The 14239-nt window shown below is 31.3% G+C and overlaps 1 protein-coding gene across 9 annotated transcripts in view; it reads left to right on the forward strand.

The window, feature by feature from the left end:
• mtus1a (microtubule associated tumor suppressor 1a) overlaps positions 1 to 14239 on the forward strand; it is a 71821-nt gene that overhangs the window by 50384 nt on the left and 7198 nt on the right. For all 9 annotated transcript variants that reach the window (XR_015506841.1, XR_015506843.1, XR_015506840.1 and 6 more), the window contains 2 exon segments: positions 6342 to 6408; positions 13392 to 13606. Coding sequence is in view for 5 of the 9 variants with exons in the window: in XM_087280601.1 (XP_087136727.1) it covers positions 6342 to 6408; positions 13392 to 13606 (282 nt within the window). In the remaining 4 variants the exon portion in view is untranslated.

Genomic DNA, 14239 nt, shown 5'->3' on the forward strand with positions numbered 1-14239 from the left:
TCTATACATAAAACTTTCTGAAGTTGAGCTTTCATTGCGTTTTTAGTTACTATTTTGTTATTTCTTGTTGTATACTATATATACAATATGCCATAATATTTTATAATGCAAGTCCCGAACTGTTTATTTAGTTTTAATTGGGCTGTCAATAGATTAAATGTTTTATTAATGTTTTTTTTTTATTATTATTATTTTTTTTTTTAGGTTTATGCAATTTATTTGTACACTATACATTGTGAAATGAAGCATGCACCATTTATCTTGTGTGTCGTTCATGTCGTCATTTATTGTTTACTATTTCCTGATATAGATGTAAAGAGACTCCGAAATTACCTCTAACAATCGGATAATGAGCCATCGATATATTTGCATTTTTATAATTAATGGCACACAAAATTACCCTAAAAATACAAAAAAAAAAAAAAAAAACTTTTTTGTTTTAGACCTTGAATTTAATTGTCACAGAACCACAACAGTAGTGCATTGAGATTACAATAAATAAACATAATGCATACACTAAATAAAAAGCTGGGTTCCACACAATTCCTTCTCCTTGTCCCAACAGAAAACGATTAAATTACTAATTTCAGTAGATTGAATGTAAAACAAATTATTAATCAAACAACTTAAATAACTAGTTTGAACAAGCAGCAAAAGTTTTTTTGTGTGTGTGTGTACTTGCATAAATGATGCATAAATATGTCCATCAACTTGACCTCAGTTGTTGTATTGTTTTTTTTCCAGATAATGGCAACTGATTAGTTACAATTTCTTCTTCTGTTTTTTTTTTTTTTTTTTTTTTTTTTTTTAACATAATTAATCCCCCAAATAATGATTTGTAGTTAAAAACACCAAATTGTGTTTTAAATATGTCTGAAATCTTGGCACCTTTTTACTTTATGCAGAAATATATTTATTTAAATAAAACAGAAAGCAATATGTTAATAACAACAATGTTTTTCTTAAATGCATAGCTACTGTATATATAGTAGTATTACTCGTTTTTTTTTTTTGTTTTTGCTGTTCCCTATTAACTCCTCATACTGATCTGCTGAAACTCATGTTACATATAATCTCTCCTGCCATACTTGACTTGGACTGATACAAGCTTGCTAATTTTAGAATGGTCTTTGATAAAACCATGATGTGAAGGCCGGTTGGCAGTACATGTGTAATGTTAATGGTGAGAAAAGGACAACAGTCTGAACGCTGTGCAGAAGGAAAGCAGAAGTGCAGTTTGTCTGAGCTGACCAGCTTTTCTCTGAAGTGCATGTTGGCTGCTTCTGCTGAATTTGGACCAGGACCAACTTTAAACTAAAAGGCACTACCATAATTAAGCTGTGGCTCTTACAGAATCAGTCTATATAAATGGGGTGTATATTTTTAAAGAGCTAAAAATCAAAACTCTCTTCATGCTTCATTTAAATGTAATTGTACTTCAAATATGATAGGTTATTCAGATTATTTAAATATCTATTCATTTTTTTTTTTTTTTGGGGGGGGGGTTCTTTATTAATCCAGGGTTGCCACAGCCAAATTAACCACCAATTTATCCAGCATAAGTTTTTACGCAGCAGATGCCTTTCCAGCTGCAACCCATCACTGGGAAACATCCATATATCCTCATTCACACAAATACATTATGGACAATTTTACCTTACCCAATTCACCTATACCGCATTTCTTTGGACTTGTGGGGGAAGCCGGAGCACCCAGAGGAAACCCACGTAAATTATTTAAATATATAATTTAGATTTTAAATTTTTTATACGTTTTTTTTATTCACATGAAAATCCATATTTTCTTTATTTTTTTGTATATTATTAAACATTCAATTGTGAATCATGGTTGAGGGGTTTTAAACTACAGCTTTTCTATTATAGTAATAATATAGTAATAATGTGGAAAAATCTTAATGTAGTAACTCTAATAATCTATGTAACAAATATAATAAACATTATATAATATAATAAATGATTCTTCATTGCATACAGCAGAAAATTGTGATTTTTGTGTATATTTGTATGAAAGCATCTACTAAATGAATAGATGGAAGAATTGTATATTGATTGTGGGTGTATGTATGAGTCTAAATGCTAAATGTCATGACTGCTCATTTGTAGATCGAGAGCGTGTTGTGGGATTACAGTGTCCCTTATAGGAATTTTTCAATGCCTTCATTAATTTTATGAGAGGATCCTAGGCTTCTCTGTGTCTGTGTGAGAGCACCAGCTGCTGTCTCGACATGGTCCGAACAGGAACATGCTGGGATACCTAGAGAGCTGCTGGAGGCTGCTTCATCTCCTTTTGTTTGCAATGAGCTGTCAGCACACTGTGCACACTGCCATAATTTCACTAGAAGAGGCTACACATGCTTTTCCCCCCTGAAGCTGCATCATTAATTCATGTAGTTGATAGTGAGAAATTGAGGTTTTTAATTTTTTTATGATTCCTCTGATATACAGTTACAAAGTAATATATTTTTTCTTTTTATACAGCAGTATTTATGATTGTTAAAATTGCTTTATTTAAATAAATGGTAAAAAATAAAAATAAAATACACTTATGCAAAAGAAAACTCTTTTGAGCGCACATGGTTATTAATCATTTTGCATTCATTATGCTATTATTATTATTATTATTATTACTACTACTACTACTACTACTACTACTACAACTACTTTTAGTACAAAGCCGTGATCTCTTCTGCATGAATGCAAAAATATCAACATTTTTCCATTATTTTATATAGTTTATTATAGTAAGAATGTTTTTCTGAAATAGGCAAAATAAATACTTTATTTTATGTTAAATGTATATTAAATGGTTTATGCAGTAATTTTCTATTACTTTTATTATTACTTTTTTTGCTTTTTCCATAATAATAATAAAAATAATAATAATAATAATTTATTTCTAATTTTTTATGATTCTTCTGATATATAGTCACAAAATGTGATATTTGTCTTTTTCTACAGCAGTAGTTATGATTGTTAATATTGCTTTCTTTAAATAAATAATATAAAATACAAGTGGAATGTATAATTAAGCAAAACAACACTTGCATACACATTGTTAATAATAAAAGCATGATTACTGCAAAATGATTTATTAGTAGTATTATTAATATTATTATTATCACAACTACTACTTGGTGCAAATAGGTACATTTTTCTTTTATTATTTTATATATAGTTTATTACAGTAATATATTGTTTTTTCTGAAATATGCAAGGCAAATCATTTATATTATGTCAACGATATTGTGTATAAAATGGTTTATGCTGTAGTTTTTACTTTTTTATTATATTTTTCTACTTTTTCCATAATAATAATAATAATCTATTATAATATAATATTAAACTTATTTTAAAATAATTAATTTATTATAATATATTATAAAACAATATAACAATAATCATTATTTATATTATTATTATTATTATTATAACAACACTTTTATTCTTGTTGTTGTTGTTGTTGTTAAATTATTATTATATTATAGTTATATAAGAAATCATTATTATTTTTTTATTATTATTATTATTATTATTATTATTATTCATAATAATAATAATAATAATAATAAAATATAATAAATTATTATTGTTGTCATTATTATTATTATTATTATTATTATTGTTAATATTATGTTGTTGCTGTTGTTGTTGTTGTTGTTGTTGTTGTTATAAAACATTAATCCATTGTGTTCTACTTAATTCAGATAATGCTATTAATAAAGTCATGAAATAAAAGGATTATAATTGAAACCTAATTTCATTTGAGATATTTGTTTTCAATAGTGTCAAATTAAAATAGACAAATTTGACTTAAACTCTATCAGTCAATAACAGTTAATAAGAAATACAAATGTGTATTGTTATCAAATTCTAAGCTATGGCTGAAACTAAAGCCATCTGCCCCTGTCCTGTGTGAAGGTCACCTCTTACTGTAACACACACCATTTCATGAACAACCATTTAATCATCCAACTGTCACAAATGTCATGTTTCACTCTGTTTCTCTTTACTCTTTTCTTGCTCCGGGTGTCCTAAAGTACAGCCTTTCTCCATCAACCTCGCAAAACACAGTACACCTCCTCCCTCCTTTGCCCTTCTATTAGACACTTTACGGTATCCTTTCACCACATACAAGGTCAGTGGTTGGGTGAGCTCGAAGCCAATGATCTTATTCCACTACAGTCTGTCAGATGTAGAGAGAGACTGCAGTGAGAGAGGAGCTGGAGGTGCAGGGCTTCATGCATCTGGACTGAAGTCACAGACACGCAATCATGGGCTGCTCTGGCAGCAAAGTGTGCCTTAATTCTGCCTGCGCTGGACACAGGGTAAAGATATATCATTCTCACTGCAGGACAAAGGATGAATAGATTCGTAATGGGATGGTAGTGGAAAGTATGTTATTTCAGTGAGATGCTGTTGTGTTGATGTGATCATGAGGAGTGTGATTGATATAAATGTGGTTATTTTAGCGAGTACAGCCATGTATTGATTTTTTGGGGGGAAAGGGCAGATCAGGACAGTGGGTTTTTAAGTGTCTTTGTGTTGGTTTGAGGAGGCTGACAGCACTGCAGCTGCTGTGATGCTGGGTGACTTTAAAAAGAAAGAGGTGCTGGTGGTTTTGTTGCTCCACATTTTAATGTTGATGTTTTTTTTTTTTTACATCACGCATTGAGAGCTGTCATTGTAGTGTTTTAGTTTCACAGCTGTGTTGTCACTTGACTGTTGGACAATGTTATTTTTAACCCTTGTGAGTCAATTTAAGAGAAGTTACACATGAAAACATGCTGGACAAACATGTCAGTGTCAGAAATGATCATAAATGTATAATATTTAGTTTTCTTGACCTGATAACTACCAAAAATTCCTTCATTTGAAGTTCCTTCAAATTTCAGTTTAGTTATATAATGCTTTTATTTTTTTCATGGAAAAAAATGTTTCCATTTATTTTAGTTTAAACTTATTTATTATTATTTTATTTATTATTATTAATATTATTATTATTATTATTATTTTATTTATTATTATTAATAAATTCATTCATTCTTTTTTTTTCGGCTTAGTCCTTTTTATTAATCTGGGGTGGCCACAGCGGAATGAACCGCCAACTTATCCAGCATATGGTTTTACGCAGCGGATGCCCTTTCAACTGCAACCCATCACAGGGAAACATCCATACACACTCATTCTCACACACACACACACACATTACGACCAATTTAGCTTATTTAATTCACCTATACCTCATGTCTTTGGACTTGGGGGACATCTGAGCACCCAGTGGAAACCCATGCAAACCTGGGGAGAACATGCAAACTCTAAATAAATAATAATACATTTTTTTTTGTGTTGTTGTTATTATTTATATTGATTAGTGTTATTGTATTATTTGTAAGTCGCTTTGGATAAAAGCGTCTGCTAAATGACTAAAAGTAAATGTATAATTATTATTGTTATTAATATTGATTAGTGATATTTTATTATTATTATTATTATTATTATTAGTGTTATTGTGTTTATTATTATTATTATTATTATTATTATTATTGATTAGTGTTATTTTATTATTATTGTTTTTGTTTTTGTTGTTTGTTATTAATGTTGTTGTTGTTGTTAGTGATTTAGTATTATTGTTTTATTTATTATTATTATCATTATTTGTAGTATTATTGATTTATTATTTGAAAAGTCAATGATCATTATCTAAAAATGTTTGAACTGCAGTATAATTTTAAAAACTAAACACGTTTATACATAGAAAATACACACAATTCATTTATTTATTTACTAAGTTGTTTTATTTATTTGTTTCTTTGTTTATTTATACACTATTTAATTGATTTGACCTGCAGTTTTAATAGCAGAAAATAGGTTTTCAATTGTCTTAAGTCATAGCTTTTTTAAATGTATTATTATAACAATTAAAAACATTTAAAGCCTTGCCAACAAAGTAGAACCCTTTTTGCAGAAAAGTGTGTCTGAAATTTCACTGAAATGTCACTGAGATAAAATATTGCAGTTTTAATAGGTTTTCATGGGGGCAATTTTGTCCTGAAAGTCCTTGGAAGATCTCTCTCCTGTGCCTGCTGTAGAATACATTTGTGAAATTAAATGTTGAAATACATCTTAATTGACAAAAAAAAAAAAACTACACATTAATGCTATTTATATGAATATAGGCAAAATATAATTCAAAAGAAAACGGATGCTGAAAGGTTAAGTTATTAAAAAAGTTTGTCTGCAAAAGGAGTTGTTGTTTATTAGATTGCACATGGTTTTATGCTAATATACTTTCTGAATAATGTGATTCTGTGTTTTCTGCAGCATGACGAGGTGATGAAGCAGCGACGGGATCTGTCTCAGGAGCTGGTCACCTTGCGTGAGGAGCTGGGTAAGCGTGTGTGTGTGTATGTGTGTGTGTGTGTGTGGTTGTAGACTGCTTCGCTTTCTCTGTCTGCCGGTAGAAGGAAGAGAGCTGCCAGAATGTCATGGTTTATAATTAATGTAATATTTGGATTGCGGGTGACACGTGGTAAACAATAGGATGAGCAGTAGGTGTGCCACTTGTTGTTGTAACATGCAGAATAAACTGCCACAACCTCTCACGCGAGCATGGGATAATGAGTCCAAACTTATTAGCAGAGTATTTCTGTCATTCATTTATCGATGGAGAGAAATGTAGAAATAAAGTGCAGGAAGTAGTATTAGTAACATAAACCCACATGCAAATATTGGTTTATGAAGTGACCAAAACTAAGCTAAATATAAAGTCTTGTTTTAGCTATGCACACTCTAGACTTTTCTCTTTTCTTTTTTTTTCTTTTTTTATATTTGATTCAGAAAGGGTGTGTTTATTTGAAAGTAACAGCAAAGACATAAAAATGTACATATTGTTTTTTTAAAAGTTTCTCATTCCCACAAATTCAGAAGGATCATGTGGAGTAAGAGTGGGGTATTCAGATTGCAGCTTCAATGTTTGTTTTTTTAACATGATTAAAATTATACTATATATTATTATGTGATAATATATTCAGATTTTTTTTAATTTTATTAGAATTTATGATTTGTCTATTCCAAATTATTATCATTTTTAAATGTATTAAAATTAATAAATAGTTTTTTGCTTTGAAATTTTGCATTTCAATTCCAAAAAATGCATTTTATGTCACAAAATGACACAATAGTTAACTTGTACTATGTGAGTCCGACAACTGTCCTAAAATATTAGCCTGACCCCAGAATTAAATTTGGCATTAAATTAAATCTTTAAACTACACATGTACATGTTCACAGTTTTCAGATTGTCACATGCTAAACAAAATATTTATAATACTTTTTAAGTTTACATTGATTATTTTCAGTCTTTCAAAAACCGCAAGAAATATAATATTTATTATCCATGTTGTTGTAAACAATGAATGAATTACGTTTTCTTTGCTTTTGTACTTTTTGATGGGACAAAACTATTAAATCTTTGTGAAATTAAGTCAGATTCCATTGTCTAAAATGTTTAGTTTACATAAGTTTTGAACAGAAGTCTATCATTTAATGCCTACTACTTCAGTATATTTGCATTTCAGTCCATCCTTTTTAGGTCACTAAGGTAGTCTGTTTTATTGTTCATGTTGAAAAGTCTCTCTTCTCCCATACAGTAATAATACTCATTTATGAGACACACCTCAAAAACACAAGCTCAACTCCTGAATTGTGAAGGTCATACTCATGCCTGTCAACAAGGTCAGACAAGGCTGATGTCCCTCACTTCTGAGCAAAGTAACATAGAGAATTTAATTTAACCGGCGTCTCTCATGAGATCTATACTACATTGATTTCACAGCTCGTAATACCACTTGGTAACTGAGCATGTGCAGGACAGTGATATGACGCTTTTTCTTTATTGTTGACTGATCATATATAATATTACCTTCAGCTTTTATCAGGAATAAATTGAAAGTTCATATAAAAAGTGAAAATTACAATTCCTCAAGGGTTTCCAAACCCCGTTTTTTTTTTCTGATAAACACTAAAGAAGATATTTTGAAGAATGTTGGATGTCATACACTTCCACAGTATTTTGCCTCTGCTATGGTGTCTATGGCTTCCAGTTTATATAGTCCCAGTTTATGTAGTTCCAGTGTTACTTCTTTTGTGTTCATTGGGGGGGGGAGAAGTTCATAAACATCTGGAACCACAGAGTAAATATGAAGTAAATTTTCACATTTGGGTGAGCTATCACTTTAATTTATTTGAAGCAAATGATTTTAAAAAAATCAGTTTTCTCACGTTATAAACCTTTATGTCCTTCACATGATCTTTCTTTACTATTATAATCACCGCTTAAGCGTATTAGCACATTCCTGACCATGTTTAAGACCCTATAAAGAATTTCTCAGACCACTTTTGGGACCCACAATATTGCAGTAAATATTAGCTAAATTTACCCACTGATAGCTGTTAGTTTTAGCTTTCACCCTGCTATGGAGCGAGTGATGTCATTGCGCATACTGCAGCGTGATGTTTTTTGGCGCACACCCAGAATTCCCATATAAAACAAAAGTGTCTTTTAACACAGGACAACTGCTCTCGTCTAATGAAACGAGTGCTGTCTTCACACAAAACCTGATAGAACTGTGTCCAATCCATTTAGCTCGCTATTTGCCATGTGACTTATTAATTTCTCAGTGCAGAATGGTAATGCATGTTGATTTAGGGATTATTTTAGTCTAGACATTTTGGTCACACTTTACAATAAGGTTTATTAGTTAATGGTAACTAATGCATTTACTAACATGAACAAACAATTAACACTCCATCTACTACTGTATTTGGTTATGTTAGATAATGTTAGTTAATGAAAATAATGTAGTTCATTGTTAGTTCATGTTAAATCATTGTGCATTAAACTAATGTTAACAAGCATGGACTTGGATCTTAATAATGCATTAGTAAATGTTCAATTATGATTAATAAATGTTGTACATGTGTTGTTGATGATTATTTGGTGTCTAGTTAGTAAATACATTAATGAACCTTATTGTAAAGTGTTACCGACATTTTTATCTTAAAAATAACAATGTCACATGATTGTTGTTAATGAATTCAAACTTCATTTGAAGAGATGGTTCACCCAAAAATGAATATTTTCTGGGGATGTACTCACCCTTTAGACTATTAAGGATGTCTTTTCATTAAAGTGTTAAAGATTTGTATTTTTTCAGCTAAATCTAATCCTTTGTGGTTGATAATGTATGTCAAAGCTACAGTACCAGCACTTTAAGAGTCAAACTAAAAACATATACAGTGTAATCAAATTGATATCTGTGGCACTTTTTAAGGTCTTTTAAAGTGAAACAATCAGTTTGTGCAGGAAAATAAATGCAGATGTTAAATAACACTGTTGATTAAAATGAGGCTTTTTCTGAATGTAGCAATCTAGATTTTAACAATCTAGCCACAAAGTCTAAAGCGCATGACGGAAAAGCATATTAAGGGTGTGTCTGTAAACCGTTTGTACACACTCCACTGAAGATATCCATTAGCCTACATATTTAATTTAGTTTGTTTCAAAACTATTTATAAATTCAGTCCCAATTTCCACCAAATGAATGAATGAATGACGTGTGGTCAAAAAACAGAGGTATATCCAAACGCACATCATGTCTTATGCCCTATATAGTCCAAAACCAGACAGGTGGACAAATCTAAGCTTGTTTTTAATAAAACAAATATAAATATGCATGTAATAAATAATAATAACATTAAACAAAAGCTAGTTTTCAGCTGGTCTATTGCACTGGTCTATTTTAGCTTCTCAAAATAGCAACGTGCCAACATTGCGCCTTATCACACCTCTTTTCTAGACCAGAACACCCATGAGTGGTGGAAATGGATGTGCTATTTAAACATCGTGACACAAAAATGGTCTGGTCTGAAAATAGCTACACATTGCAGCACACGTGTCTTGCACCTTATTGTGACGGGTGTATGATAGGGCCTCGAAGTGTTAATTACATAATAACATAAAAGTCTTAGTAATATTCGTTTTCTTGCACAGACCCATCAATGTAATGTAATGTAGCCCTAATGTACTGTATCATCATGGCTATGGGTAGCGTGGGTATTAGTTTTGTATTACTTGTCTATATTTTGACCCTCTACCGCCAGTAGCCATTGACTTTTATTATATAAATCCCCAAGGATCATGGTTTCAACTGAACATCATCTTTAATGACTGAAGTAAAGTCACATACATAAAGCATGAGAATATTTACAGAAAATTTGGGATGAACGGTCCCTTTAAATATCCTTTTTTTTCTTTTCTCTTTTTTTTTTATAAGACATTAGTTACAAAAATAGAAGCACAAACATGCATGTTAAGCTTCTTTCTTAATATTTTACTAATTTCAGAAAAAAAGTATATTTGTATGCAGTTGCACATACATTTTTGCTGATCTGTTTGTCCCTTTATTTTCTTCTGTGGTTTAAAAAAAAGAAAGAGTCATCTTCCTAACTGTCTGCCTTTTGTTTGCATTATTTGGATTATTTTTAGGCCCTTAGCCCTGCTCTGCATCATAAATCTGACCTATAATACAATTACTCTGCAGATTTATGAAATGCATCAGGCCATTAGGGAACTTCGGCTCTGGCTCTTCTCTGAGTGGATCTGATCATAGTTTAGCTCTGTTAACTGTTGCTTGGACGACCAAGTCATTAGATACATTACTTCTCATTTATCCCCCGAAAGCAGCTTTATAACGGTTCTGATTGAACCTCATTTTAAGGTTGCCTTTAAAGGGGAAAATAAAGCTGGTGTTCATCACTGAATATGGATAATTAGATTGCAGTGCCAGTAAGGGATGTGACCCAAGTTTTCCCCAGGAGAACAACAGCCGTTCTTGTGTTGTGACTCATTAAAGTAATTTATTTGCCGACATGCTCTTGACCTTGATAATAGATGAAGTTCAGAAACGCCCACTGATGCTTTAGTATACAAATGAGACGAGCTGGAAAATCTGCTGCAGTTTAACTGTTTTTGTACTGAAGTTGGATATAAGCATGTTCTTGTAAACTTTGTTAGTTTTATTTGGTTGTTTTATTATAGTGCTGTTGGTCATTGACAAATAAGTGCTACAAAGAGACTTAATGACCTTTGCTTGTTGGTTGCATGGTTGGTATTTTATATTTTATTTTATTTATTTTTAATGGAATTTTTAATATTTTATTTTTATTTTAGATTTTATCTAATATTTAATATTTTATTTATTTTTTATTGTATTTTATTTCATTTTACACTTAATTTAATTAATTTATTTTATTTTACCTTATATTATTTTATTCCATTTTTTATTTATTTATTTTTATTTATTTTTTATTATTATTATTTTATGCTCAGGCCACTTGTTGGATTTAGAGGACAATTGTTTGCTTTTCTGTTTAAAGCAGTGAAGCGGTTGAATTCTTTTTTTTTTTTTTTTTCTAAGAAAAACAAATTTGCCAATGGCCTAAAAATTGATGTTTTAATCACTTCAATAATATTTTAGATATCAGAACAGTTTTATCACACTGATGTTTGTTCTTTATGCCCCATTAAAGGTCATGTTTAAATGCTAAACAGAAAATTAGGATCCTGATGGAAAAGTTGTTTTTCAGCCTTTGTGTGTATGAATTGCATGCATAAATACAAAACTGCATGGTATTTTTTTTAATAACCCGCAAATAAATGACAGTTCAATAAATGAAAAATGCTGCTATTTTAATGCACAATTAAACAGCCCTTCAATAATTTCTGATACATAAATAAATACAAATAATTTTGCAAAAAAAAATGTGTGCGTGCGTGCGTGCGTGAGTGTGTGAACACGGGCATTTAAATAAATGGATCTATGATTAACAGATATATTCACATATACTGACATTTAAAGGCATGCATGCAAAGAGGCTAAGACATGCATGCAAATGATGCATGTAAAAAAAATTAGGTTTTTAAATATCTGCAAAAAAATAAGTTAAATATTGTCATTGTATGCGGCGGCACGGTGTTTCAGTGGTTGGCACTGTTGCCTAACAGCAAAAACATATGCTGGATAAGTTGTCAGTTTATTCTGCTTTGGTGACCCCAGATAAATTAAGGGACTAAGCTAGAATGAGTTATTAAATGCATAACTGAATACATATTTAACTAAATTACCATATTAAAATTCAGGTACAGATAGAGTATGATGCATGATTAAATAAAGATATTTAAATAAATACAGATAGAAAAGAATAAATGTTTAGAAGCTGCCCACAGCTTTTAGACATGTGCAATAATTAAGTAATTTATAAGTCTGTCTATTGACAATCCCAGCCTCATGTGTGTCCCACCAGTAAATACCCTCAAACCTCATGCACTGGATTACTTCTAGCACACTTGCACACTACAAAGCCAGCAGCAGCTGCAGCATTCATTGTGTCACTTTATGTATAAACCACAGCAGCCCAGTGCAAATGTGCTTGGTGCAGGGCAGATAAATGTGTCATCTGTTCCCAACTAGAAGATTTGGGCAAAGATGTGTAATGTTCAAAGGGACAGTGTCTGTGGCACACTTTCCCGAGACTGTGAGGAAATGTCTGTCTGCATGCATTCCTTTGAACTTTCCCTTGGTTATAATTTGACGTGTTTCGTGTAACAGTTGACACTTTATTTACAGAAGCGCTGGAGATACAGGAACTGTAGAGACAACTGGGTTTCAATGCAGAATTCTTGAGTAATGAATCATCGTGTCTCATTGGCAGAGTCTCATGTCAAGGCAACAAATGGACATGTTGGCCTTTAAACATTTGCTCCACTGCTGTCTACATATAGCATATCTATATTTTCATATGACAAACTAGTGCATTAGATCAGTAGCAGACGGCTGCTCTTTTAAAATCCAAAGAGCTGTTGACATTATGCCAAAAAAAGCCAATCATCTTAAAGGCTGCTTATATGGGGTTGATTGATGAGGAAATACACTGTAGGTGAATAGGGTAAAAAAAATGTTTATTAATAATGTTTTTGTATTACTAGTTACTGGAAATATTATATTTAAATATGGAAATGAAGTATTTCATTTAATATGCTGAAATTATTATAGTAAGTATACATTTGTAGCACAAAAATATCAACATTTGATTTAAGTCAGGTTTAAAATTTTAAACACATTAGAGGCAAAGGGTATTACAGAGGTCATTCTAGCCATCTCTTATCCCTGTCAACATTTAGGGAAAAAAATAAACATTTTTTTATTTTTTTATTATTATATACTGCTCAAAAATAAAGGGAACACTTAAACAACACTAGTGTTGCTTTTATGTTGTGAGCAGTATACTTCTAATACGTTATGTTTTTTCCAGTAAGCTCGGGTCACTCCTGTGAGCGTCTGGAGCAAGAGAAGGAGGATCTGCGCTCTGCTTTTGATGGAGTCCTGCAGAAGGTCCAGGAGCAGCACCGCTTGGACCTTGCTGACCTCGAGGAGAGACTGAAGACCTTTTACTCTACAGAATGGGAGAAAGTCCATCAGGCCTACCAGGAGGAGGCAGACAAGTGCAAAGCTCAGATGGAGCAGCAGGTTAGGAAAATTATGGCTTTTTTTGTTGTTTGTCCTGACACAGATGTTTTATTTCAGATATCTTCACTTGTCATTTTAGGCTAATGCTTATATATTGTTGTTATGTAGCTTTGTGAGTGGATTCATTTCTTTGCTTATGTTAAAATACAAGAAAACCAAAAGCTTTGACCTATTAGTTGTATTTAAAAAAAAAAAAAAAAAAGCTTCTAATAATAAACGGCTTACAATTCCTTTTATAAGCATGTTTTGAAGTGGATTTTAATGGTTTTTCAGTCTGTCAGATAAGTATAAATGGACAGTTAGACAGGCACAATAGCAGCTAGACTTGTTGCTAGCGATATTAGCATTGTTAGCATGACATTTTAACATGTTTTACATGTTAACGTTTTGGCACATTGTAGCACGTTTTAACAAGTTTTACATGGTTGTTGCTTTAGTGAATTGCTTGTATTTTAGCAGGTTCTAGCACATTGCTATCTTGTTTTAACAAATCATTTGCATGATTAAGATCCTTTTTTTTTCTTCTGGTGTGTTTTGAGTTGTTGAGTTGCATAGTTTAACTTTATACAAAGTCTTCATAAGATATTTATGTGTTTCATGGTTGACTTTTTAAGATACAGTATATTTAATACT

This window comes from Danio rerio, chromosome 14, assembly GCF_052040795.2.
Source record: "Danio rerio strain M-AB ecotype USA chromosome 14, GRCz13ab, whole genome shotgun sequence".
NCBI lineage: Eukaryota > Metazoa > Chordata > Actinopteri > Cypriniformes > Danionidae > Danio > Danio rerio.